The following is a 26,967-nucleotide window of genomic DNA, read 5'->3' on the forward strand; positions in this document are numbered from 1 at the left end:
AAGGAAGTTCCCCTTTTGGTGACAGTGTAGTGTTCATTAGAGCGTAAATTACTTTTAATCTGTATTGGAAGAGCTTAAGCTCTTTAAAAAGTGACCCAAGAGGCAGCAATGCCTAGTGAATGGAGAGCTGGATTCTGAGTTCAAGTTTTGCCTTTCCTACATACTGGCCATGATCCCAGGCAAGTTAATCAACTTCCCAGGACCCCCAGAAACTGCCTTAGATGATAAAGTCTAGGGTCATTGAGAATCTGCTGGATGTAGTGGGAGTGTCCTAACTTGCAGTTTTCTATACCGCTAAAGTTACAGATCCTGTACCAAAAAAATATAGGATTTGTGTACCTATTTTTTCTTCTTTATTTGAGAAAGTGGTTATGCTTTGCATTGAATTATTGAGATATGGCTTTTTGAATTAACCCTAAGAAATTGTGATTTCTTATGTTAGTGTATTTTCTTAGCATGTTTCATTGGTCATTTATAATAATACTTTTTCAGAAATCTAGGCAAGAGACCCCCACTAAGCCAGACCATAAAAGCTGAAAGGCTTTTTTTATAGGTGAAGGAGCACACAGGAAATGGGACAGATTTTTCTGTGTTTCTGTGGTGTTACATCTTTTTCGCTTATGATAGTACAATGACCGCAGTCGGACTCTTTTCACAGCTCGGTCCTGGGTGATCCATATGAGGATGTTGAAATGGTAATTAGTAAAATGAAGAAAAACTGTGTCCAGACATATACACAGAACAAATACATGCAGTAAGCAACACAGTTTTAAAGAAACTTAAGGATTAATTGATTTGATAATTTCTCAAAGATCTAAGTCTTAAATGTAAGCTGCTCTTGATTTTAGAATTTATCCAACAAACAAATAGCAAAAAAGAGGCTGTTGTTTTAGAGGGGAAAAAACCCCATAAAGGTCAGAGTGGAAACTTCTTCATAGAAGTTTTTGATAAAGCCAGCAAGGGTCATCAGTGTTATTCTGATGACTGTAACTGCTGTTCTGCATCAGTGTGCTTGCTACAAACACTTAGACCTTTATTTTGATAAAATGAAAGGTGAATGGAAATTTAGCAAACGAGTTCACTGTCCTTGAATCCCAAAGCCTTTTTTCTCTCATGGAGCATTACTTCTCATTTTAAAAAAATAATGATATCATTGAAGTTTTAAAATTTGTGAATAGGATCATGAATTTGAGATTTGGAATATAACTTAATGGTCTTCTGGTCCAGCACCTTCATTTTGTGGACGAAGAAATTGAGAGTCACAGATGGAAAGTGATGTATGTGCCCAGCATCACAAGATATTAAAGTGTCAGGTTGAGAAGCGTTGGAGAAGAAAGGCCCTGTTTTCACATGTTCTCACGTTTCATCTCTTTTGCTGACCTTCCTCATTATTATATGGGTTTTCATATCAAAAGTTTCCTCCCCACATCTCTGGATGAGATTCTCACACAGAAATATTTACAAAGGGATAAAATCCTTCCTATTTGAAATTTGCTTCTGTTACTAAAATAAATCAACCATAATATATGACATTATGTGCTCTGAGACTGTAGTTCCCTCAGATGTTTTGTAGTTTTGAAAACAGTTTGAGCTGAAAACACATGTTTTCTTGATTCTAAAGATCCTTTGTAGATAATAAAGTTACCTTTTATATACACACACTGTGTAAGTGTACACACATGTACAAATTACTCTCCAGCTGTCTGCTGGATATTTTTAATTGCATGTCTCAGAGAATCTCGAACTCACTAGAGTAAAACTGAACTCAGTGTATTTGTGCCAAAATTCACCTCTCTTCTGAGCTTACATTCTTTCTGTTGAGGGCCTCGCCCTCATCCCCATCACCAAGTACCGCAGTTTTGGAGTCACCCTTGACATCTCATTTCCCTCCCTTCAGCTCCCCATCCAATTACTAAGGCTTGTTGAGGCCTACTTGAGGCCTTCCTCACATCTCGTCTTGACTTAGAATGGCCTCCTAACTGCTCTGCTTATCGCCAGTCTCTCTCCTCTCCACGCCATCCTCTAAACCTTGGTCTTAGAGCCTCCCCTCCAGCTTTCCAAGTTTCGTGTTTAAAACCCTTGGAGATATGACTTCAGCCTCCATTTTTAAGCTTGTTATGCATTGCCCCCTCCAGCCAAGTTGGCCTTCTTGCTGTTCCCTACACATAGCATTCCATCTTCTGCCTTGGTACCCTTTCACAGGATGTTTCCGGTGATAGAAATCCACTCCTTTGCCTTTTGGAATTGCTCTTTTCCTTCAAAGGGAAGAGTAAATGCTACTTTCAACTTAATGGACCCCTTGAGCAGCCTGGAGAAGCCTAGAAACCCATTCTCTGAAAAATGTTTTAAAATGCATAAATATATTTTATTGTATTAATTGTGATTACAAAGGAAACCAATTATATTGAAATATAGTTATCAAAATATTTTAAAGAAAAAGTTTGTGAATTTCAGGTTAAGAAACCTTGTTCTACCTGACTTTTTCTTGCCCCTTCCTAGGTACCAGTATATACTTACACACTTGTGTATCTTTCCCCTTGATAGAATGTTGGCTTCTTCAGGGCAGGTGCCGTTTTATTTTTTGTCTTTGTAGCCACAGTCCCTGGCATCTAGTATATGTTTTGTAAATGGTTATTGATTAAGTCAGTAAGTGTCTTATAAGATTGTCCTTCTTAAGAAATTAAAGCTATCTATAGTCATATGAAAAAATGCTTGAAATCACTATTGATTGGAGAAATGCAAATCAGAATGACTCTGAGGTACCACATCATACCTATCAGATTGGCCAACATGACAAAACAGGCAAATGATAAATGTTGGAGAAGATGTGGGAAAATTGGAACACTTAACACATTATTGGTAGAGTTGTAAACTGATCCAGCCATTCTGGAGAGCAATTTGGAACTGTACCCAAAGGGCTATAAAATTGTGTGTACCCTTTGTCCCAGCAATACCACTTCTAAGGCTGTATCCCAAAGAGATCATTAAAATGGAAAAAGGACCCACAGGTACAAAAATATTTATAGCAGCACTTTCTGTGGTGGCAAAGAATTGGAAATTGAGGGGATGCCCATCAATTGGAGAATGGCTGAACAAGTTGTGGTATATGAATATAATGGAATACTATTGTGCTATAAAAAATGATGAGCAAGCGGAATTCAGAAAAACCTGGAAAGACTTACGTGAAGTGATGTTGAATGAAATGAGCAGAAGCAGGAGAACATTGTACACAGTAACAGCCATACAGCAATGACTGACTTTGATAGACTTAGCGCTCCTAAGCAATGCAAGGATCTAAGACATTTCCAAAAGATCCATAATGGAAAATGCTATCTACATCCAGAGAAAGAACTACGGAGTCTGAATGCAGATGGAAGCATACTACTTGCTTTCCTTTTGTTTTGTTTTATTTCTTCTTTCTTATGGTTCCTCCCATTAGTTCTAATTCTTGTACACATCACAACTAATGTGAAAATACGCTTAATATGAATGTATATGTAGAGCCTCTATCATATTGCATGCCATCTTGAGGAGGGGGGAGAAAATTTAAAACTTAAAATCGTATGGAAGTGAATGTTGAAAGCTAAAAATAAATTAATTATTAAAAAAAAAAAGAATATCCTTCCTATAAAATGCCTCTATGACATTGTTACTTTTACCTAATATATTTCTAGATTTCTCTTTCATATCTTTCCACCAGTACTTGCTATGAATTTTGGAATATTTCTGTTCATGAATTAATTCTAATGGCTTGAAGAAAAATGGAAGCAATGGTTGCTCTTGTTCTAAGGATATACCCATTTGCGTACTCAAAAAGATACATCTTAAGACCTCAAAAAAACCCCTTCAAACAAACCCCATCTTGTTTCTAGGTGAAGCAGTGAGTGCTGGAGATGCCTTATGTGAAATAGAAACGGACAAGGCTGTGGTCACATTGGATTCAGGAGAAGATGGTATTTTGGCTAAAATAGTGGTAAGTTGTCATTTGTTGATATAGAACTTTTATAAGTATATTGCTTAATTTATCATTTAAAATGCTTTAAAATGTATAGTGTAAATGTATATTCACATTTGTCTTAGCTATGTTTATGTTGTGCAAATAATGCAGAAATTTAGTTTCTAATCATTGGGAAGTTTATTGTACTTTTTTAAAATTATACTTTATTGACAAGAGAAAAACCTCTTTCAAGCTTTTATTTTAGTCTGATTTTTTTTTCAGTTGGAATGAAGTCCAATATATTTATCTGAAAATCAAAGGCATGCAGCTACTGTGTATGTTAAAATCTTTAGATGAAGGTGCCAACAGCTTAAATGTTGATGACAACAGTTGACTTTCTTGGCAGTAGGTTAGCATGAATGTTTTCTTCTGGGCGGACTGAGGCTGTTGAGTCTCTTGAGCTGAGGAGTTCTGAGCTGCATTATGCTAAAGTTGATCTGGTATCTGCTCTAAATTTAATACCAGGGTTACCAGGCTACAAATTGGACCCAGCCAGAAGTGGAGCACGTCAGGGCCCCTGTGCCATTCGACAGGAAGTTGGGCCTTTGAGTGGCCACTGAACTTCCAACCTGGGTGAGAAGTTAGGGAGGCATGGGTTCTGTATTTCTACTTCCACCTTACCCCCCCCCCCAAAAAAAAAAGAAAGCTTTCCTATTTCTGTTTTTTTCCCCCTTTTGAAAATCATTTTGTCAAGATCCAGAGTACCCAGTTGCTTGTATTGGGTAGAGATAGTAGCTCTTTGTCTCATTGTTTCTATACAGTTATCTATTTATTATCCCTGTGTGAGTTGTCTACTTTTTTAGACAGTGCGTGGCAAGATTAAAACAACAAACTGACTTCTCTTGCCACTTGCCATCATCGGTGTGTTTGCAGCAAGTGTAGATTTATTTTAATGCCTACCCCCAAGCAACTGGCATAATTAGAGGAGAAAATCCACTTTGAACATTTTCTTTGTAGGCATATACACATAGAGGCACTGTGCCTGGCATATAGTAAGCACTTAATAAATGCTAGTTGAGTCCACTTTACTTGAGGTCCATATACATAGGAATACACACATACATACATACATACATTTATGTATCTGTCATATGCCTTTTCACATAAAATCTGACTAATGTAATGAGACTTTCAAAATTGCAAACATGTCAAGATGTATATGTTCAAGTGAGCATGATGCCCTTAAAATAAATTATCCTTAAACATAACTATTTAAATATCTTTGAATTCTCTTTAAAGGGCTGTCCACAGTTTTTCTCTGAGGGAGTGCTTTGATGAGATCACAGAGTCATTGTGGTGTACAGGTGTGTGTGTGTGTGTGTGTGTGTGTGTGTGTGTGTAGGCACATGAGTGATTTTAAAGTTATGTTACTTTGGGTTTGTATGTCACATGCCCTTGCATTAACTTGTTATAAATAAAGCAGACATTTTCAGCATTGAATTCATGTCCCTATTGTGCTTAAGAGCTTTGTTGTATCCCATGGAAATCCCATTATTTCTCTTTCTAAAATGATCCTGATGGAATTAAAAGGTTCCCCATTTGTGTCACACTGGGCTATTGATGTTTTTAAAAGGTGCTTAGACAGTAGTAATGGCTTGTTTTATGATGCAGATGGGTGCTGTGTAATTAGGAAGGTAATATATAGGAGAGTGACAGGTTTTAGAGGGTCATTCCATTGTTTTAAATGTCTCATGCACCACTAGCAGGGCTGTAAGTGGCTGTTTGTGTGCAGAGTGGCTTGTATAGAAACGCCGTTCAGGAGAGGCTTTCTAATTGGTTGTTGTCCTTGTTGCTGGAAGAGGACCAAAATGATGTCATGTGTTGGGATTAAGGCACGGTGCATCTGACTGTGGCTGATCAGACCCATAGGAGTCGTGGGCGCTGCCACAGGTCGGTCACAGATAGTCCATGTGAACATTTGAAGTGGAGATGTGTCTGAATTTGTGCATCTTGGGTTTCTTTTGAGCTACTGCAATTGTTTTGCTCCTAGAGTACAGAACCCTCTTTGAAGTGGGCGCTCTGTCCTGGCCAGTTCTGTGCCAGTGTCTTCCGTGTTTTACGTCAATTCCGTAGTTCTTCAGAGAAACCTTGAGAGTGTCCTTGTATCCCTTCTTCCGACCTGTGTGTGAGTGCTTGCTTCGTGTGAGTTCTCCATAAAATAATCTTTTAGGCAAATGTATGTTGGGCATTTGAATAATGTGGCCAGCCTGTTGGCGTTGCCTCTCAGATAAGACTAGAAGAAACACTTGATGAGGAAAATGTGGTGCAGCTATCAGAGAGGGGAAGTTCTTACACCCTTAAATCCCCAGGTCTTATGGGAAGTGATATTGAACTGTCATTATATGAGAAAAGAAAATAAACGGATTCTGTATTTATTCAGAAGAATCCTAGTTTGGAAAATATTGGAAAAAAATTATATCCTCTAGTCCAGTTCTTGCCTCTACATTAAACAGTATTTTAAAAATCCAAATGAGTTGTTTGAAGTTTTGACTACCTTAGTAACCTGGCTTGGTATTTTAACTGTCCTTCCCATTGAGATTTTTGTCCAAAATCTTTTCCTTAAGTTTGTTCCCATTTCTTTTGGTTCTTTTCTTGTAGGAGATAGAGAATAAGGACAATTAATTTGCTCCCTTTTTCTAGCACAGTGTCTGACACAGTAGGTGTTCAGTAACTACTTGTTGATTGCTTTTCTTCAGATTACATAGCCACCACTTCTAGTGGTTTTTTGAGAAGCCAAGAAACTTTATAAATCCTAATGCCATATAACCATTTCTTGTGGAGCTGAAACTTTGCCCGTATAGTTATTTTGATCATGCCTGCTGCTCAAGGACCACCTTAGCTACCTATTGAGAGGTTTAGTTTCCAGCTGATAAATTCTTGGACTGTAACTCATCAGGATATGCATACAAATTTTAAAATAGCCATCTGTTTGAAAAGAAGACTAAGATAGCTAAGAAGCAACCCATTTTTAAATCATTTATAAGCATCACTTTAAATAGTGAGACAGAGAAAAGTTATATAATCAAGTAGAAGAAAACTGGCAGGTTCTTCTTTGAGAAGTAAATAAAGAAATGGGTTTCACCTTGCATCCAAAGGGAGTACATCATCCTTCATGGCTTGCTTCCCCTCACCTACGTTGTTCACGATGACCGTGGCCTCGAGGAACACTTTGCAGCTTATGTACCAATATCTGTTCTAGAGAATGAAGAAGAAGAGAAAAATTTTTGTTAGGAATGTGAAAAGATCCTCTAAACCAAGTGAATGTACCTTGTTACTTGGTGCCTCTGATGTGAGTATTGAAGGCAAAACAGATGATGGAAAGGCTTGTTTGGGATTAATAAATAGAAAACTTCTCGATTATTTGGAAGGCTCATGCCTCTTTCTCATGACTGTTATCTACAAGATGAGAACAAGGGTACCTGAAATGGTGAGGATTAAGCATATATAATAATAACAACAGTAAAGAGCATTCATAGAGTGCTTTGAGGTTTGCGGAGTGTTTTACAAGTATGTCATTTGATGTTCACAACAACCTTGTGAGGTAGATGCTTTTATCTCCATTTTACAGATGAGGAAACTGAGGTAAACAGGTGAAATAATTTGCCCTAGGGTCACACAGCTAGCAAGTACCTGAAGCAGGATTTGAACTTGGCTCTCCTTAACTCTCAGGTAGGGTGCCCTGTCACCCTGCAGGAACATTTGCCAGGCTCACTTCTGATAGAGGCCTTGGCACTACCTCATTGCCTTCTGGACAGAGAGTAACTACGTGTTAGTGAAGTAGGAGTCTTTTAAAGTCAACTCTCTGTGTGATAGCTCCAACCTGATATTTAAATTAAATAAAATATTGACTGAAAAAAATGGACATAATTTGTCATCAGACACTGACCATTCCAACCTGCTGGTGTTTTGGCCCTTGCCTTCTTCAGGCCATATCCAGGTCAGGTTTCATGATAATAAATAACCATACATGAGAAGGTTTTTTAACATACCCAAGTACCACTGCACATTGTAAATTGTCTCTTTTTCATACCCACCAACTACAACCATCTGGCCCTCTGGGGCAGGTGAGCCAGCCCAGCTGAAGCGTTGGGACAGCCCTGGCTGGTGCCAGGCTAATTAAGTTGCTGCCACAGGTTGTATCTTGGGCCCCTCTTCTCCTTATATACTCTTTCAGTAATCTCATTCGTTCTGTGAGTGTCTGGCTCCAGTCTCTTTTCTCAGCTTCAGTCCCTGATCACCAGTTGCCTAGTGGACATTTCAAACTTGTTACCATGAAGACATCTTAAATGTAGTAGGTCCCAAACTAAACTCACCTTTCCTCCTAAATCCTCCCCTCTTGCAAATTTCCCTATTTCTATAAAAGGCACCACCACTAGAAGAATCATTTTAGGTTTATAATCCCTGCATTATCCTGGACTCCTCACTTACCCTCAGCCTGCATAGCTCATCAGTTGCCACAGCTTGCTGTGTCTGTCTTCACAGCATCTCTGGCGTCTGACCTTTTCTCTGCAGAGGTACCACCTCTGTTCAGCCCCTCTCCTAGATTATTGGAATAGCCTGCTATTTAGCCTCCCTGCCTCTAACCTGTCCCCACTCCATCCTACACACTGCTGCCAAAGTAATTTTCTTTAAATGCATCTCGGAGTCTTTGACTCACATATTCATCCAACTCCATTACTTTCCTGTTGCTTATAGGAAAAATATAAACTCCTCTGTTTAGCTTTTAAAGCTCTTTCCAACCTTGCCTCAACCTGTCTTTCCAGTCTTAATGGACATTATTCTTCTCACATTTTTGTAGACATAGGTGGACTGCTGTCTGTACCAGTAGAGTGACATGACCGGGTTAACATATCTCTCTGTTATGGTAGATTTTTTTTTTTAATACTCTCCAGTATTGGTTCCTAGCCAATGAGCTGCGGATCCTTTGGTGCTATGGAGTTACTCCAGAGTATCCATGATTCCCATATGGGCTCCACATATTGTCATTTTGGTTTTTATTTAGCTCTTAAGAAAATATGCAGGTTGACCATATAATAAATGCACTTGGAGATGGAATAAATAATCTCACATTTGTGAGATTTTTAAAATATATGTGTAGTTTTTATAAACATGGATACATTTTTCAAATGTATGTATAGACTTGTCATTAAAAAGAGGTCTTTATACTTGGAAAGGTTTGAAACTACAGATGTTTTCTTTTTCTAAATTGTTTTTTTAAAATATAGATTTCCAAATGGTACCAACATATGGCAGAAAGATGAGTGTTAGGGTTTGTGTTTTGTTACGGTTGTTGAATCCAGACAGCCTGTCAGCATTTTTAATAACAACATTATATCACAAACATCAGCTTGTGGTACACTGTTCTCCTCAAGTCACCCAAGCTAGTGACTGCCTAGGAAGTCTCCATTTTGTGCCTTTAGCTCTTGAGTTGGGCCTTTTGCAACTAAGCTGTCATTTATCATGGTTACCCTCAGATTTTATAGAACTGCCCAATGGCAGCTAAATTTTAGGTGAACTGCTTTGTCCATCTACATTTGTTCGACTGACCATACTTTAGAGCCCAGTGTGTGTTATTCTAGAAAATAAAGGATTCAAACTAGTCAGGTGCATGTTAAAGTTTCTTCTAGCTCCGAAGTCCTGTGATTCTTGTAGTACAGCCCTGGGATGGTGTTTTCCCTTCAAACGATTGGCCTCTTTGTGGTTTTTGTTTTTGGCCCATCTTTCACACTCACATTAATTCCCCCATTTTCCAAGGTGCCAGCAGCCACTCCCAGCATTGTGTGACCTTCCATTTCACAGCCCAGTGGTTTAGGAGTAAATAGATTTTATTAATGTGTCTACACCTAATGACCGAGTTGGCGTGGGTTCTCCCTCCAAGGCTGCAAGCACGCTCTGCCGCACCACATCTGCCTGTCCTGTGTGACTCTCGCTCATCTCCTGCCATTTCTTCATCACAGTCCTTCCTTCCGTCGTGCTGGAGACATTCCTTTTTTCTTCCTGATACCACGTGGATCCCAGTGTAGCACACAGGTCATTATTCCTGTGGAGACAAGGCCAGCCCATCTTTCTTGGTCCTAGGCTACTTGCTTTTCCTTTGTAATTTTATGTTTGCAGCAAATTGTCGTCACTCGTGCTTCTTTGTTGTTCTTTAGGGGATCCTTAATTTCAAATTTTCTGAGATTTTTTGTTCCGTGACTTGCCACTGTAGAAGTACACCAGAAAAATCTTGGTATGATCCAGCTGGCTTTTCCCGCTTGTATCTAGAGTGATTCTAGATTTCTAGAAGCTTGGCCATTTTTCAGGGCTTGATAGAATCAGCACTGTTTCTTCTGCAAACAGGAGCAGCTGGAAGCTGGCACTGTCCATGAGGCTTCTAGGCTGAATCTCCTCCCAACAGTGGAGACAACTAATAGATTGTTTAAATGTCTCTACTAAAATCAGATACTCTGTGACTTTGATTTTCCTAATGTACAATGAAAACGTCAGGCGATTTGTATTACCATGTGAACATGAACCCTGGCTAGTCTGAAGTCTTACCTCATTTGCATATAAAAGTATTTGTGAATTGATGGCCTTTTCACCTAGCTGCTGGTGTTGCATTTTGAATCGCCAAGAATGTCTGCGAGTAGATGGCGCCCATTCATCTTGTTTCCTAACGCTGTGAAAAGAGTGAAACAATGGAGAGATCAGCTTTTAACTATTTTTAGCAGTCTATGGAGCTACTTCCTTGCCTTGGTGAAAACTGCATACATAAATAGAACTTCATGTTATTCTGTATGCTTTTTAAAAAATCATATGCTTTTATGATAACGAAATGTAAAATCTACATAATTTTGATAGAAAAGGGAGAACAAAATAGGATCTTTTCAGAAGTTGTATTCATGGCTAGAATCATGGCCTCAGGAGTGGAGGCTGGATTTAGAGAGGACAGAGACTCAAGTGGGAAAACAAGACTTGCTGTAGTCCAGGGGAGAGATACAGGGCTGTGGCTGCAGGAGTGGAGAGGAAGGCGTAATAGGGACAAGAGATGATGTGATGGTAGAAATAACAGGGTTTGACAGTGGAGTGGGTGGGTGGGGTGAGTGAGCAGGGAAGGCCTGAGTGATTTGGGAGTGGTGGTACCCTCAACAGCAATCGGGAAGAGGGAGGGTTTGGGGGAAAAGATGAGTTTTGTTTTATACATGTTGGATTTGAGTTAAGCATTTGAGGCATCCAGCTTGAACTGTCCAAGGAGAAAGTGGAAATGTGTGACTAGCTCAGCAAAGAGATAAGGGCTGGACGTGCAGACCGGGGAATTGTGTGTAGCAGGAAGAGTGGAAGCCCTGGGGGGGGGGGCGCTGATAGTTACAAAGTGAAACAGTGTAAGGGGAAAAAAGGGCAGCCAGGCCAGAGCCTTGGAGGACATCCATGCTTCGAGTACGTGGCAGAGGTGAGCACCGGGAAAGGACACTGAGAAGGATCAGTTGGACAAATGGGGGAGAGCCAGGAGAGAGCAGTAAGCCCCATGAAAACTTGGAGTAGGAAGAGTGTCCAGGAGGAGAGTTGAGTCACAATGTCATACGCCCTAGAGAGGGGCAGGTAGGTGGCACAGTGAATAGAGTATCAGGAGGACCTGAGTTCAAATCTAGCCTCAGACACGTAATAGCTGTGTGACCGTGGGCAAGTCACTTCACCCTGAGTGCTTCCCCTCCAAGAAATGCTCTAGAGAGATTAGAAAAGCTGAAGACTCAGAAAAAGACTGTTAGTTTTAGCAATTAAGAGATCATCAATCGCTCCACAGAGAGCAGTTTCAATTGAGTGATGGGTTGGGAGGCATTTTGCAGAGGATTTCAAAGTGAATGGAAGGAAAAGTTGGAGCACAGGGTATAGATGGCTTTCTCAAGGAGTTAAGCCAAGAAGGGAATGGGAGATGGAGGACAACAGCTAGTGGGGCTGGTAGAGCCAAGTGAGGGTTTGAAGGTAGCAGGGAAGGAGCGAGTAGATAGACAGAGACTGAAGTTAAGAGAGAGATTGGGATTGATAGTAGGATGAGAGCGAATGAGATAGAGAGTGTGTGGAGAGAGGTTTGCCTTGGGAAGGAGAGGCCTGCCTCTCCATCTGAGACTGGAGTTAAGGAGGGGAGAGCAAAGGAGTAGGTCTAAAGGAGGTGAGAGGAGGAGGAGGAGAGAAAAGGGAGCTAGCTCCCTCAGCTTGTGTTCTGAATTCAGTGAGACAAGATCCTCTGCTCAGAGCAGGGCGGGAGGGGGGGTGCCAAGGGCAGCTTGAGAAGAGACAGGATTTGAAATAGCTACTGTGGAGATAAGCATAGCAAATCATTTAGGCAGTGACAGAACATTTGCCCGGCTTCATTGAGGGCCCAGTTGAGATTGGGTGGACTCAGTCATCAAAGTCAATGATTTCCTCCAGTAGCAGTTTAATGGGAGCAAAGGAGGCAGATAATGAATATGTGAGAGATTATGAAAATAACAGAATACATTTAAGACAATGACAACACAGGTGCTACATATTAAAATATCTGGGGTGAAACCAAAGCTTTACCCAAATCCATGCCCTGAATATTTATGTCAATAAAAGAAAGAGAAAATTAATGAAATGTGAGTGCTTAGTAAAGAGGCAAACCACCAGAAAGAAGACAATAAGAAGTAACAAAGACCAGAGGAGAAGTCAGTAAAGTGGAAAATAAGAAAACAATCAAAAAGGTAAATGTAGTTTTTTTATAGATTAAAAAATTGATAAACTATTAACAAGTCTAATTAAAGAAAAACAAGAGCAAACCCAACTCAGAATTAGGAATGAAAAAAGACAGAAAACAGTGAGGAAAAGAGCTGTCTACAGATCTGTAAAAAAAAAAATTCTGTAGCCTTAATAATATGAGGTAATAATGCAGCCATGATGCCCTCATTGGCATTTTCTTTATAGGCCCAATAGTGGTTTCTTTTCATTCTTCCTAGTGACAAATAATCTTGATATTTGTAGTCACACTGACTTTACTATGTTTTGAAAATGGAACTCTGTGGTGATACTTTGGATAATTATTTCTATAAATTACGTTTTCTAGTGGGGTTGAGATGAAGTTCTATGTTATATTTGGATCTATTGTTATTTGCTTTCTTTGTGGAAGACTTTAAGCAGTCAGATATAAATTTTATTTGACTTTTAGATTTCTTGGAAACTGAAATTTAAAATGCTTTAGTTGATGCCTAATCTCTATAGGACATCATTTAGGAGAAAATTGAAAATAAATGAGAGACAAATGTATTTATTCTTATTTGAGTAGTAAAAGAGGATTTGGCAAGGTCATTTAGTCTCATATTTTACTTAGTTTGACCCAGATTTCAGAGAACTTTCATATTCAGAGAACACGTACACTATAGAGGATATATGTATATTCAGAGAACTGTTCATACTAGCCAAAAAAGAAAATGTTTTTGACCCAGTTGGATGTTTATTTTTAATTGACCTCATTCCTAGTTCAGACTTGAAAAGAGTTAACTTTGTTTGGATTTCCTATTGTTTAATGAGTTTTTAGTTGAAATTTAACTTTATTAGGCAGTGGTTTGCTTTTTGACTTAAAAATGTTTTATAATTCATGAACAAGTAATTAATCATTTTAACAAGAAAAGAACAATCTTAAAATAGTAATAGACTTGAACTTGCCACAACTTAAGTCACAATAAAGAAAAGTTAGCAGACTTTGCAAAAGTAAGAATGTTAGAATAATTTTATATTGTAAGATACAATTAAAGAAGTGTGATTGTCAGTGGGAATTATATTAAGTCTGAAGTTATTAACATCCTGTAATGCTAATTAACCCTACTCAGATTTTTAAAAAATTACTTAGTTAAAAATAGGTTCTAACTTTCAAAAATATATAACTATTTCTTTTCCAGTTTTCCTTTGCATAAAACATCATTTTACTCAACTTTGCCAGGGACCAGAAATCTTTCAAAGTTTCTTAACTTAAGAAATAATGTTTTATAATTTTAAGGCTACTCCATATATTTCATGGATTTAGGTTGACTATTAAAATTAGTGACGTTCCTCCCTAACCCACATTTGCTTAATTTCCCATAATAAGCAAAAATCTCTATCCAGTTAACATTTCTAAATACTCAAAGTTGAGTCATATTCAAATGTGATTGCACTGACATGCTGTAGCAGTTTTGCTGATTATGGGAAAATGTAAGCAAAAATTGGGTTGGGTAGACCAGGTTTGAAATTTATTGCATAATATTATTGTCTACTAAATGAAATTTGTATGCAAAACTTTATTTGGCCTAATTAAAAGGTAAGAACAATTTACATTGATGAAAACTACAAATTAGAGAATATTTTTGAAGAGGAAAAAAATTTCCTTTTCTCTCCCCATCCCCCTCATGCCTATAACAACTCAGACTAGGCTCAGAGATTTTTTTTTTTTTGCAGTTCAAGCTTCTCATTACAGATTAGAAAACTCAGTCCCTGAAGGATTATATATACCCAGCCATTAGGTGGCAGACTAAGATTTCAGTCCAGGTCTTAATATCAAATTGTTATTTATGGAGACTTCAGATCAAGTTAAAATGATTTTTTTTCTCATAAGCATTTCAAACTTGAACCCTCCAATCTTATCAGTGTCATGCTGTATTCCCCTTGAAGAGAAAGGATTTGCTTAGGAAAGATAAACTTCTATCTAGTCATTGAATGTTAACATTACCTCCATTTCCACTCAGTCTGGAATTAGTGATCTTGCTTGCTATCTTTCTTTCTTTGTTTCTTTCTTTGTTTCTTTGTTTGTTTGTTTGTTTGTTTGTTTGTTTCTTTCTTTCTTTCTTTCTTTCTTTCTTTCTTTCTTTCTTTCGATTAGGCAGTGGGGTTAAGTGACTTGCCTAGGGTCACACAGATAGTAAGTGATTTATGTGTCTGAGGCCGGATTTGAACTCAGGTCCTCCTGAATCCAGGGCTGGTGCTCTATCCACTGTGCCACCTAGCTGCCCCTCTTGATTTATTTCTTAAGATATGATACAGAAGTGTATACTCTGCTCATTAGAATGCCAATAAAATTTCATAGAGTTGTAGTTTTATCTAGTAGTTAGTTCAGCCAGTTTCCTTTTTGAGAAAAGAATATGTAACATGTTATATATGTAAATCATATCACTTTGATTTTGTTTCAGTAAGTAGGACAGATTTCATTACATATTAATTACCTTATATGCAGTTCAAATTAATATCAGTAGTTAGTGTGCCATGTAGTATGTGTGTCCTAGCTGATTTATGCTTACTAGATATCATAAGAAGAGAGCTAAGACACATTGAGAGTCTTCAACTATTTGAAAGCTGGTCACAAGGAGGAGAGATTAGACCTGTCCTGGATTGTACCAGAATATAACTGAAAGCTTATTATGAGACAGATTTTTGGATTAGTATGTGAAGAAAACTTTTTTTTTTAACAATTACAGATATTCGACTAGTAGAAGGATTACTCCATAAAGAGTTATTTGCTTTTCATTGGAGATAGTTGAGGAGAGTTTTTTTTCCCCCTCTCTCCATATATGGGGTTCAAAATTGTCCAATCTGGACAGTCTACAATAAAAGAAACTGAGGCAGAACTCCAAGCCAGTAGCCATTTCTTAAAGGGACTGGACCCCCTTGAGTGAGTGGGACTTCAGATCTTCCTCATGATCTGAGATAACCCCTGTTTCTAGGGCCTTAGTTTTCTAGTGCTTGATTAGCAGGATGATACAAACGAAGCAGAGTAAGATGCAGAATCTCATTGGTTGCTAGGCCTATACCTTGACTCTCCAGACTGGCCAAAAGTTTTGGAGATGATGAATCTGCATGGGCGGTCATAGGATGGGCGCCTCCTCATGTTGGGCGACAGGCGATGGTCTGGAGGTAAACAAAGTAAGTTGGAGGACTTTCCGTTACCATGAAGTCTTCTCTGCCATGCAGCGTTTGGTCATGACGGTTAGATCCAAAGGTCCTCTCACCCATTCTGGCCTCGGTAACACAGTCATCAGGCCGAGAAGATGGAGGTCCTCTAGTCAACATGACATGATTGAGCAAGTGTACTTTATGACAAGTCAGTGAACTTATAGCTTGTAGTTTAAAGCCTATTGTGAGAAAGAACCTATCACTGACTAAATGTATGTTGGTAGATAAGTATAATGCAATGATTGCTAGCAATCACTACCCCTATGGAATCACACTAAACTGATTAATGTTGGTTGGAATAAAATAGGGTTCCATTTAAAATAATCTGTCTCATAACTAAGTGGCCACTGAGGTCTCTTCCATCTCTGAAATTCTTTGTTACTCAGTACTTAGCAACTTATTTGTAATATTTGTATTATAAATACAATATTTATATTATATAAAATTTGTAAAATTTGTATTATAAATGTATGTATATATGTATATGTATGTGTGTGTGTGTGTGTGTGTGTGTGTGTGTGTGTGTGTATTTATGTTTATGCTTCTCCCAGACTAACTCCACTTTCACTTCCCATGAGGGCAGGTACCCCATCTTATCTAAACTTTATGTTTCACCAGCACTTGGTGCAGGGATCTGTAGTAAACATTTAAATATATTAAATGACGAGGCATTCTGGAGCAGTGGAAAAAGCTGTAGTGTGGGATTACGAAGACTTGTACTTGAATGTTAGTTCTGAAATGTAATCTCTATATGATCTTGAGTAAGTCAGTTAATTTCCTGGCTCTCTGTTTTTGCATCTATAACATGAGGAGGTTGGGCTAGATAGATATCCTTTAAAAATGTAATTATTTTTCACTTTTAAGTAACATGAATTTATATTCTCTGCCTTTCTTTCCCTCTACCACTCCTCCTTTAGAGAATGGGGTTAGAAACCTTGCAACAGAAAGCAAAGTTAACCAAAAGAAATACCCACACTGACCATATCCAAAAATATATGTTTGATTCTGCATCTTGAATCCATCCACCTCTCTGTCAAGAGCTCTGTATTTATCATTACTCCTCTGGAATTGTTGTTGGTGATAGCACGGATACGAGTTTTCAAGTCTTTTTTTGTGTTTTCAGTATTGTTATTGTGTGAATTGTTCTCCTAATTCTGTTCACATCATTGTGCATCAGTTCACACTTAGTAAGTTTCTCCAAAATCATCCCTTTTCTCATTTCTTAGAGCACAGTAATGTTCCATTATATCATGTGGTAGCATTTTTTCAGCCATTTCCCCAGCTGATGAGCATCTCCTTAGTTCCAGTTCTTTGCAACTACAAAAAGCCCTGCTATAAATATTTTCTTACTGTTTTCTGGGGTGAGGATTGAGCGACAGGGACCCAGGAACAACTCCAGCTGTGTCACAGCAAACAGGCATGTGGGGAGGGACCTGACCACTGCCCAGGCAGTTGAGCATGCATTCATCCTGAGGGCTGGATCTGGTTTCTTTTCGTGGGTCTCTTTAGGGTAGAGGCCTACTAGTGGCACCACTGGGTCAAAGAGCATGCATACTAGTAGCTGCTGAAAACTTACTGCACTAGTGCAGCTCCAGCCCCCAGAATTGTTTTAATTTGTACTTCTCCAATTGTTAATGATGTGGAGCATTTTTTTCAGATGGCTATTAGCAGCTTGGATTTCTTCCTTTGAAAATTGTTTGTAAGTGTATGACTTGGTTTTTTCACCAGATGTCTTTGGATTTTAAATCTGTGAACCTATAACCATTTTGTTGAAGTTCTTGTTTTAAGCTTTCTTGTAGTTCATGGGAGATTGCACTAGAAGACCTCCAAGACTGATTGAATGAATGAATTTAAAAGCATTTGTTAGGCACTTTCAATTTCATAGGCTTTGTGCTAAACACTGGATACAGGTTCAAAAGAGAGACAGTATGGGTAATCTCTCAAAGAGATTACATTGGAATAGGGGCATGTAGCACCTGGAAGGGAATGATGGCCAGGGAGGCTGAAGACACTGCTGCCTCTGCTGTGCCAGCTCCAGGAGAGTAATGATGGGAACCCACCTCTTAACAGGGAGGTGAATAGATTCAAGATGAAGAATGAGACACACATTTTCGGATGTGGTCAGTGTGGGAATTTTTTTTGTTTGACTTTGCTCTCTATGACAAGGTTTCTGCCCCCATCCCCTATGGGAGGTGTGGTAGGGTGACGGAAAGGTGAGAAGCAGAGAAAATAGATTCATGTTACTTGAAAGTGAAGAACAATTAAATTTTTGAAAGGATATATAGTCTAACCTGCTCATTTTATAGATGAAGAAACAGGCATGAATAGAGCTGTAGGAAAATTGAATGATTTACCCTTTCTAGAAATTGTGTTAGTATGAATTAAATTATTGTTTTCAGAGTAAAAGGCATCCTGGTGACCTGATGCCAGTTTAAGTGCGGCAAATCTTGCAGCACACTTTTCATCCTTTCATAATTATTTAGCTTACTTTTTTTTTTCCTTTCAAAATAAAGGTCGAAGAAGGGAGTAAAGGCATTCAGTTAGGATCACTAATTGGGTTGATGGTGGAGGAAGGAGCTGATTGGAAGCAGGTTGAAATTCCCAAAGATGTGAGTCCTCAACCACCCCCAGCTCCACCTGTGTCTGCACCTCTTGTAGCTGAAGCTGTGGTTCCTGCTTCTGCCACAAAGGCCCAACCAGCTCGGAAACTGTTGTGAGTATGCCATTCTTAGATGGGCTTTTAAGTTGCACTCGGCATCTGGACAGGGCCTTTTCTCTCCTTAGCTCACCGAGCTAGTCACAGAGCCAGGCACTAAACTTACCTGGACGTTTGGATTCTGAGACCATGTTTGATCTGTCAGAGCCATTCCTAGCTATTCTAGGATTTAAAATGCCTAAGGACACTGGACATCACCTAGTGTGACTGTCATTTTATAGATGAAGAAACAGCTGCAGAGGAGGCAGGGATGGCCATCATTCTCTCTCTCCTGGAGGTGAGAATAGCATTCTTCTAACTTACTTCCTTGTCTGGACTTCCCATCTCATCGTTCTCCCTTCCCTTGCTCTCCACATTTCCCCAAAAGAGGATCCCAGTGAATGGGCTGGGAAAGCAGTTTTTGCATCCAGAAGTCACCTTGTGATAAGAGTAGGAAATTAATAATAACAATAACAGCTGGCATTTATGCAGCATATTTAAGGTTAAAAAAGCAGTTTTCATGTGTTATCTCATTTGATCCTGGAGATAGACTCTAGAACATGTGGCTGTGTCTGGGTCTTCTGCCACTTCCAGAATGTATCCCTTGAGAATCATAAGATTTAGAGATGGAAAGAACCTCAGAGACCATGTAGTCCAATTGTCATTCCACGGATGAAGAAATTGATTCCCAGAGAGGTGCCATGACTTCCTCTAGGCCACATGGGTAGTGAACAACAAAGGCAGGATTTGAACCTGGATCTTCCAACTTCAAATTTGGTGCTTTTATCACTGTGTCCTATTATTGTTTTCTCCTTTGAGAAGCTCTAGACAATGGGTTTGGGCTTGCATTATCACAGGCCTGGCCAACTGACACAAAATGAAGGCAGCTTTAAAAAACAGACCAACTGGTTTTGTGATTCCTTATTTTAATTTAATTAATTCCTGTGTTTGAATTTCTGGCGCAAAGGAAAGTATGCTTGTTCTAGATAGCTGTTCTGTGAGTTTTCAAAATCCTAGGCTCGTAGCATTTCACCATAGTAAGGGACCGCAGGAATCATCTAGGTGAAGAAACAGAGACTTACAAAGGGCAGTGACTGTTCTGGTATCACACATGTAAATAAGTGGCAAGGTTGAGTTGCAAATCAAATGTTTTGACTACAAATCCATGATTCTTTCCCCTCTGTTTTACTGCCCTCTCTTCATTAGACTCTTTCGTAAAGATATGTTTTTATGGATGTTCCTTGGACATTCTTGTATGGTTATTTTCTGTTAACAAAATTTCATGAGTTGCTAATTTAATCATCAAATGGAGAATTAACAAAACATTTTTAATATCTCTTACTAGGTTTATCCCTTCTATTTGAAGGACCTCCATAAGGTAAAGGTTACTAGTGTTTTTGTTTTTTTTTTCTAACCAAGGATCCACTTAGAATTGTACCATATATAGTAGACCTCTTTATTTTCATGTTTTCCTATCTTATTTACTATTAGAAGAGTTTTGATCCATATTTGGTATCTTAGGAATACTGCTGTTTGTTCTCTTCACCTCCCAGTCACCTACACCAATGTCTCATTAAGGCAGTGGGATACCCTTGATTTTTTGAAGGCTCTGCCAGCAGTATGTAATATCTGGCAGGTTCTACCATGTTGGAAAGACTTCAAGTAAGGTCCCAGCAACAGATGAGATTTGCTTTTTAAGGCTTAGCCTTGTAAAATGTGGAGAGGCTCATCCCCAGGAAGCTGGCTCTTTGGTAATGAATTCTTTGTTCATGGCAACCCACAAGACAAAGAAATGCACAAAATGGCATTCAGTCATTTTTTTTGGCCCCCTCTGCCTTGACACTGATGGTGGCACACAGTGGCAAAAGAAGGGCTTCAGGGTACCAAGAATCACAAAATTTGCTTCTTTAAACATGAGAGCTGCTGTTACTAGAAATGTCAAATCCTTTTCCATTGACCAAGTAGACATACTGGCAGAACTGAGTCATATCAGTGTTGACATTTTCTTTATAAGTGAAACAAAAAAAATTCAGAAGTTGCAGGTAAATTGACGGATGGCCCATAAATTCTTCTTGGATAGGTGAAGGAATGAGTTGGTTTAATTGTATGTCCAAATGCAACAAGAAAGATCACTTCCTGGGTCACTTGGTCATCTTGTCTTCTAATGCTGATGATAAGCATTTACCAAAAGACTGCCATGAAGATGATTGCAGCTTAAGAACCAGCATCTGTTTCAGAGGATGAAAAGGTAGATAAGATCCCATAAATTAATCAACATATGATTTAATACTCAGGAATTTCAATGCAAAAGTGGATATAGGGGAGGACAGCATAATATTTGTTGAGAAGCAGTTCAGGAGTAAGCAGTAGGTAGGCCCAAAGGCTTGCAAACTTCATAGAAACCTCATGCCTCTTTTTCATGATTACTTTTTCAAGAAAATAGTTCGGAGATGCTGATCTGGGTTGGCACCAAAATAAAATATAAACTTCAATTTTTTTGTGTGTGATTTAACAGATAGGAAGTGGGAGTCATTTATGAATCAGCTTTCTGTTTCCATTCAAACAACCAAGTTGTTAAAGCAAAATAAAAATGAGCATCAAATTAGAAGCACTATTACCAATGAAAAAATAGAGTGTGCCACTGAGGTAACTACAGCCTGACATGTTTATACCAACTGCTAATAACAACAAATATGGGCAATGGGTGAAAGAACAGATATCAACATAGAGTATCACTGTATCTGTCAGTGAACATTTATTAAGTACGTGCCGTATACCAAGCACTGTGCTAAGTGTTAGGGATACAAGGAAAGGTAAAAAGACATTTCCTGCTCCTGTGGAGGTTTTTAACTGATGTCATTATTATCAGTAAAAATAACTTTTGATTATATAATACTTTAAGTTTCTATGATGAGGAAACCAAAAATTCTTAGAAAATATCTTAGCCAGCAAAAAGTAGAACAATATGTGGCTGTTAAGGACAAAATAGGTTAGTTTGTAAATCATTTGTGCATAAAAGAGTGGAAGATTATGAGCAGCGTCATTTCATACAACAGTGAAAGGTAGTGGAGGGAGGAACAGGCTTACAGAAAAGATCCTCTCAAGGGTGATACTGGAAGGACGACTAACAGAATTGGAAAAGATATGTCGAGGTTTCTCTGCCTGTTTCTTCTGTCACTGTCAATAGAGAAGCCACAGTTGTGCAGTCTAGCAGCCTTGTCCCTAGTGTGCTACAGAAGGAAGTAGAAATAGCAGCAGAGCCGCTGAGCATGTCACAGTACTGCACTGCTCGCAACGGCAAAAACTGTTGATGAAGATTGAAGCAAGTAGAGCCAGGAAAGCTGTATACACAACTAATATAAAAATGTCAAAGGAAAGAATAGTAAAAGGAAAACTGGATGTTTGTCCTTGGAATTGCCAAGTTAGGCCCAAGAGATATGTTGGGAAAATGCTTCCATTGTGGAAGTCTAGGCATGAAATACCACATGTGCTGGCAAATGCAGTCAGTTTCTAGGTTAGTTTTGCTCTGTTTCCATTCACACAACCAAGTTGTTAAAGCAAAAATAAAAATGAACATCAAATTAGAAGCACTAATACCAATGAAAAAATAGAGTATTATAAAGAAAATTCTCAGTAGGGGAAGCTAGCATGAAGTGGAGAGGAAATATTTAACAAAAAATATGATGTAAGAGTAAAAAGCAGCAATATTTTTTTTTCAAGAAAAGACATTAAAGAAAACAAAGATGAGAGGAAAACTTAAATTAACTCAAGTGTACACAGAGGAAGTTTATGCTGGAGGCAAAACAATTTTGAGGACATTGAAAGATGTCTGACTTTGGCCCAGTTATGGCACTCAGGAATATATTTACTAACAACCCAATTGTCTACGTTATCATCTCTACAAAGTAGGAGAATAATCTACACACACACACACACACACACACACACACACACACACACCCCTTGATGAAGTTTTGAGGAAGGAATAGATCGACTTTCATAAATAATATGCTACAGCAAATCACATCTTTATAGTCACACAACTGAAAAAGTATAGCGAACCCTAGTGAGCTTATTGTTTGAGTATAAAAATATATTTGATTCTATAAAGCAAAAGGCTGCCATAATTAGGCTCTCTTCCAACAAAGCTTCTCCTCTGCTTGTCAGATCATAAAAAGTTTCGTACAGTATCTAACAATACAAATAACTGTGTTCTCTCCTCTGATTTCTGGCAAATAAAGTGCTGGATTTTGTCAAAGTGAACTTGATTTGATTTGAGTTCCGCTTTAGGCAGTTCCTAGCTGTGTGACCAGTGGAAAGTCATTTTACCTTCTCAGCCTCAGTTTCCTTATCTGTAAAAATGAGGATAATATGTGAAGCATTAAACTTATAGGGTTATTTTCAGTAGCAAATGAGATAATATATGTAAGGTGCTTTATTAATCTAGCAGTGTTAAATGTCTGTTATTTTCTAAGCCTTCTGTTAGCCATTGAGATATCAAAGAAGAGATGAAAACAGTCCCTGTCCCCAAAGAGCCTACATTTTGTCAGGGAAACAACATGTAGCCGCGCCCCCCCCCCTTTACCCCCACATGCATGCATGCACACATCAGAAAAACAAAAACCTCTGTGTGTGACAAGATAATCTGGAGGGAGGGAGATCACTAGTAGTTGGAGAGGTATCTGGAAAGGCCTCCTTTAGAAGGTGGTACTTGAATTGAGCTTTGAAGATAGCTAGGGATTCTAAGTAGCACTGATAAGAAGGAAGAGTGTTTCAGATATGGGAGAACTTTTAGGTATTAATGGTATTACGTGGATGTAAAAGTGCCATTGGCTGGGGCTCCACCACCAATTAGTTACGTGACCTGTTCTTGCCTCAGTTTCCTTTTCTGTAGAATCAGGATGATGCTCTCAGCTCCTACTTTTTGAGGTGGTTGTAAAATGTAAAAGCTTTATTTATTGTTAGGCAGTAGGTAGTGTGTGCATATCTCCCTTGCAATATTTAAATCATCTAAGTGAGAATTGGAAAAAGAAGTCTTTGGTTTTATTTATAAATTTATTTACCATTATTTAACAAATATGTTAACCCAGTGATTAGTTAAATGTTTTACAAAGATATTTTGTCTATAAAATACATGAGAGTAACAGAGATTATTTTGAATATCCTGAAACAGTTTGAAATTTAAACTTTATGTATGGTTACAAACTGGTTTTGTGAATCATTAAAACTATAATCATTAAACTCCACAAAATAAATAAAAATACAATACAACGCAGATAATGCTGATTTGTGGTTTTCTAAGTCAACCGGCAGGGCATTGGTTCTGTCCGAGTTTGACAGCTCAGATCTAGATCATTTTATTTGAAATAACTGTGAATTTTTGCATTATGTTACCTGCGTTTTCTTATTCAGGTTCCGGCTAAGTCCTGCTGCTCGAAACATTTTGGAGATGAATAACATTGATGCCAGCCAGGGTACTCCTACAGGACCTCGGGGAATATTTACTAAAGAGTACGTATGTATTTTATGTAATTATGGAGCATCTAGTTCTCATGATCTTTTATGCTAAAAGCAGGAGTCCACTGAAGATAGTAATGCAATTGGAAGTTATCAGTGGAATCACCTTGAAACTCTATTGCCTTTTATATTTTAATTATATTTGTTATAGTCCAAGGATTGTTCTTTAAATCTAGAATAGGTGTGTGTGTGCAAGTATGTCTGATACCCACAAAATAGTATGATTTTGGTTGTCTCCAAGTGTTTGGTTTTAGTGAAATTATTACAGATGATGATGCTGAATAGTGAAATTTATGGTTTATATATATTAAGTTAATATCAGAAATTGTGAAGTAATTACGTGAAGCCGTTTGTGTCCTGCATCATCTTGAATTTTTTTTTCTCTTGAATTATTGTATATTTCATCTTAACAAATGTGCCCTATTAACTCTTCAGGGATATTTAAGTCTTAAAATGTCCAGAGAAAATAACAAAATAGCTTTAATTGAAGAAAGTCTGCTTGGAGAGTTACTATACAACCAGAATATTGATACTGTGATATTTAAGAATGAAAAAGAGGTAAGATATACAGCAAAGCAACTTAGTCCTGAATTAAAGCAATTAACAGTCAGAAATGGACAGCAGAAGGGACACTGGCACTACCTGTACTAATTTTGCTCAGAACTTTAATCCATGCTAAACTCATCCCTACAACAGGAACAATACAGCCTAGAAACCAGCTTAAGCAGCAAACATCTAAGTTTTTAAATAGAAAGAGCTGCCAAAGGCGATGCTGAATTAAAATATAAACTCATTTGTAAGGTCTGATGAAGAAGAATGGTAGATGATTATGAGCAGGATCGTCTGGTAAAGCAAAGACAACCAGTAAAGAGTAGAATCAGTTTAAAGAAAGTCTGGCAGCGTATGCATTTGAGCAGTGTCACCCCAGTACTGTTCAAAGGTGGGAAAGGAAAGAGAACTGTAAACCAGAGAAAAAGGGACTGTGATCAATGGTGGGGGATTGAAGCCATGCATACGTTGACTTTCCTCCCCACTGTGCCCTGTGTATTTTGTATGTCTGGGGGAGATTATGCCCATGCTTTCGAGTTTAGCTGTAGATACACACATACTGTGGGAGCAGTGCGGGGGACAGGAGAGGACATTTCAGATGGATAAGAGCCACCTTTCCAGTCTTGTTGGATTTCCATCTTAGATGGAATGATGCTGGGCTTAGTTTTATGGAGCAGATAACTGTCAGTGTGTGGCAGATGAGAGCAGAATGCAGAGGGGACTAGCTCTTCTAGAGTAATTTAAGTTATTAGAGATGAGTACTTGGTAGAGTTAAAACATTGAGCCTATTATTGGCCTACTTGTTGAGCAAGAGGCTACGGATAGTGATCACTGTCTACGTACAGGTTAATGGCCAAATGTTAGTACTTTGCACACTGCACGTATAAAGGCATTCCCTTGGTTTGTAGTAGCAGCCCTATTTATTTGCAGCTTTGCCTGGTAACAGTTAAATTGCCAATCAAATTTGCTGAGTAAAAGTGCTTCTCTTTCAAGCTGGCCTGTCTAGCTGCTAGTTCTTTGCCAGATGTGGCTACATAATATGCTTTAGTGTGTTAATGAAGGTATTTCTTCAGCTCTAAGCAGTTATGTATCCATTCTTTGCTTAATAAATCTGCGTTAGAGTCTGTGATCCTAAATCTTCCAAGCAGGTCATGTGTGGACAGTGAGTAGTAGTTGTGGCTTTGATTGTGTATCTCTGAACATGTCCTCTGCAGTTTCTGGCATTATTTTTCATGTAACTTCTGATTTTATTTCACTGGACATTTTCCTGGACTCTAGCTTCCCTCCCCCTTATTTGAAAGAAACAATACTTTTAAAAATATCTGTCGGAGGTCTTATTCCGTTTATTCATTTTCTCTTTGAGTTTTACTTCTTATGTCAAAAAGCACAGTAGACTTTGTGGTTTATTTTCCATGTTTCTGTTATTTTTGAGGGGCAGTTTGAGGATACAAAGTCTTACTATGCCATTTGTGTCCTAGAGGTTTCAAAAGTGTTACACACCTCTTAGGAAAGCCTCTTAGTGTGGAATGTAGTGCCTCAGTAGTACCTGAGTTCCTTATTACTAAGAGAGCTTTAATAGAAGTCTTGGTGATGCATTTACAAGTCATGTAGTAAAGCGAATGAATTCATGCTTCAGGTGACTGACCTCTCGTGCCCCATGTTTGGTTCTAATTGTCCAGCTCCCCTTGAACAAACAGAATTAGTGTTGGCTAGTCGTTTTTTATCATCTCATTCTCTAACATTCCTTTTCTGAGTAAAGCAGGGTGTCATTCAGATCATGAAATGTCACTAAGAAAAGATTTTGTGAATTGTTTCATTGTGCATCAGTTATAATATTTAAGATGAAACATTTAAAACATTCTTATGCCTGTAATTCCATGTAAAGTCCAACACTAAACATATGGCCTGATGTCCCATCAGTAGTAGCCATTTTCTGATTCTAATGATGATGGATTTTCAGGCTTTGGAGGAAAGCACTCCCAGAATATCCTAGGGCACATTTTTTAAAAGATGTAGCTGTTCTGTACTCTCAGCAAACTTCGTGCAAGTGACCAATCAGGTAGGCTGCAGGCCTGTTGGTGGAATTGTGAATTGGTTTGCCTTTCTGGAAAGCTCTTTGGCATAATGCTAGAAAAGTCACAGCATTGTGGATACTCTTGGATTGGGCAATACCTCTACAGGGCACATAATCCCAGGAGATCAAAGACAAGTCAGAGTCCCTCATGTTAAGTAAGTGTTTATAGAAATACTTTGCTTTGGTATTAAAAATTCAAAAAACTGGAAATAAAATGGCTGA

At 38.4% G+C, this 26,967-nt stretch overlaps 1 protein-coding gene across 1 annotated transcript in view; it reads left to right on the forward strand.

Annotated features, from left to right (window-relative positions):
- The window catches only part of PDHX (pyruvate dehydrogenase complex component X), a 68,551-nt gene that overhangs the window by 16,426 nt on the left and 25,158 nt on the right, over positions 1 to 26,967 (forward strand). Inside the window, exons 3-5 of the mRNA XM_020963840.2 lie at positions 3,873 to 3,973; positions 18,424 to 18,623; positions 24,018 to 24,116. Of these exons, the coding sequence (XP_020819499.1) occupies positions 3,873 to 3,973; positions 18,424 to 18,623; positions 24,018 to 24,116 (400 nt within the window). The remainder of the gene's footprint in view (positions 1 to 3,872; positions 3,974 to 18,423; positions 18,624 to 24,017; positions 24,117 to 26,967) is intronic.

The sequence above is a fragment of the Phascolarctos cinereus genome, unplaced genomic scaffold, assembly GCF_003287225.1.
Source record: "Phascolarctos cinereus isolate Bilbo 61053 unplaced genomic scaffold, phaCin_HiC Scaffold_9;HRSCAF=440, whole genome shotgun sequence".
Classification (NCBI taxonomy): Eukaryota; Metazoa; Chordata; class Mammalia; order Diprotodontia; family Phascolarctidae; genus Phascolarctos; species Phascolarctos cinereus.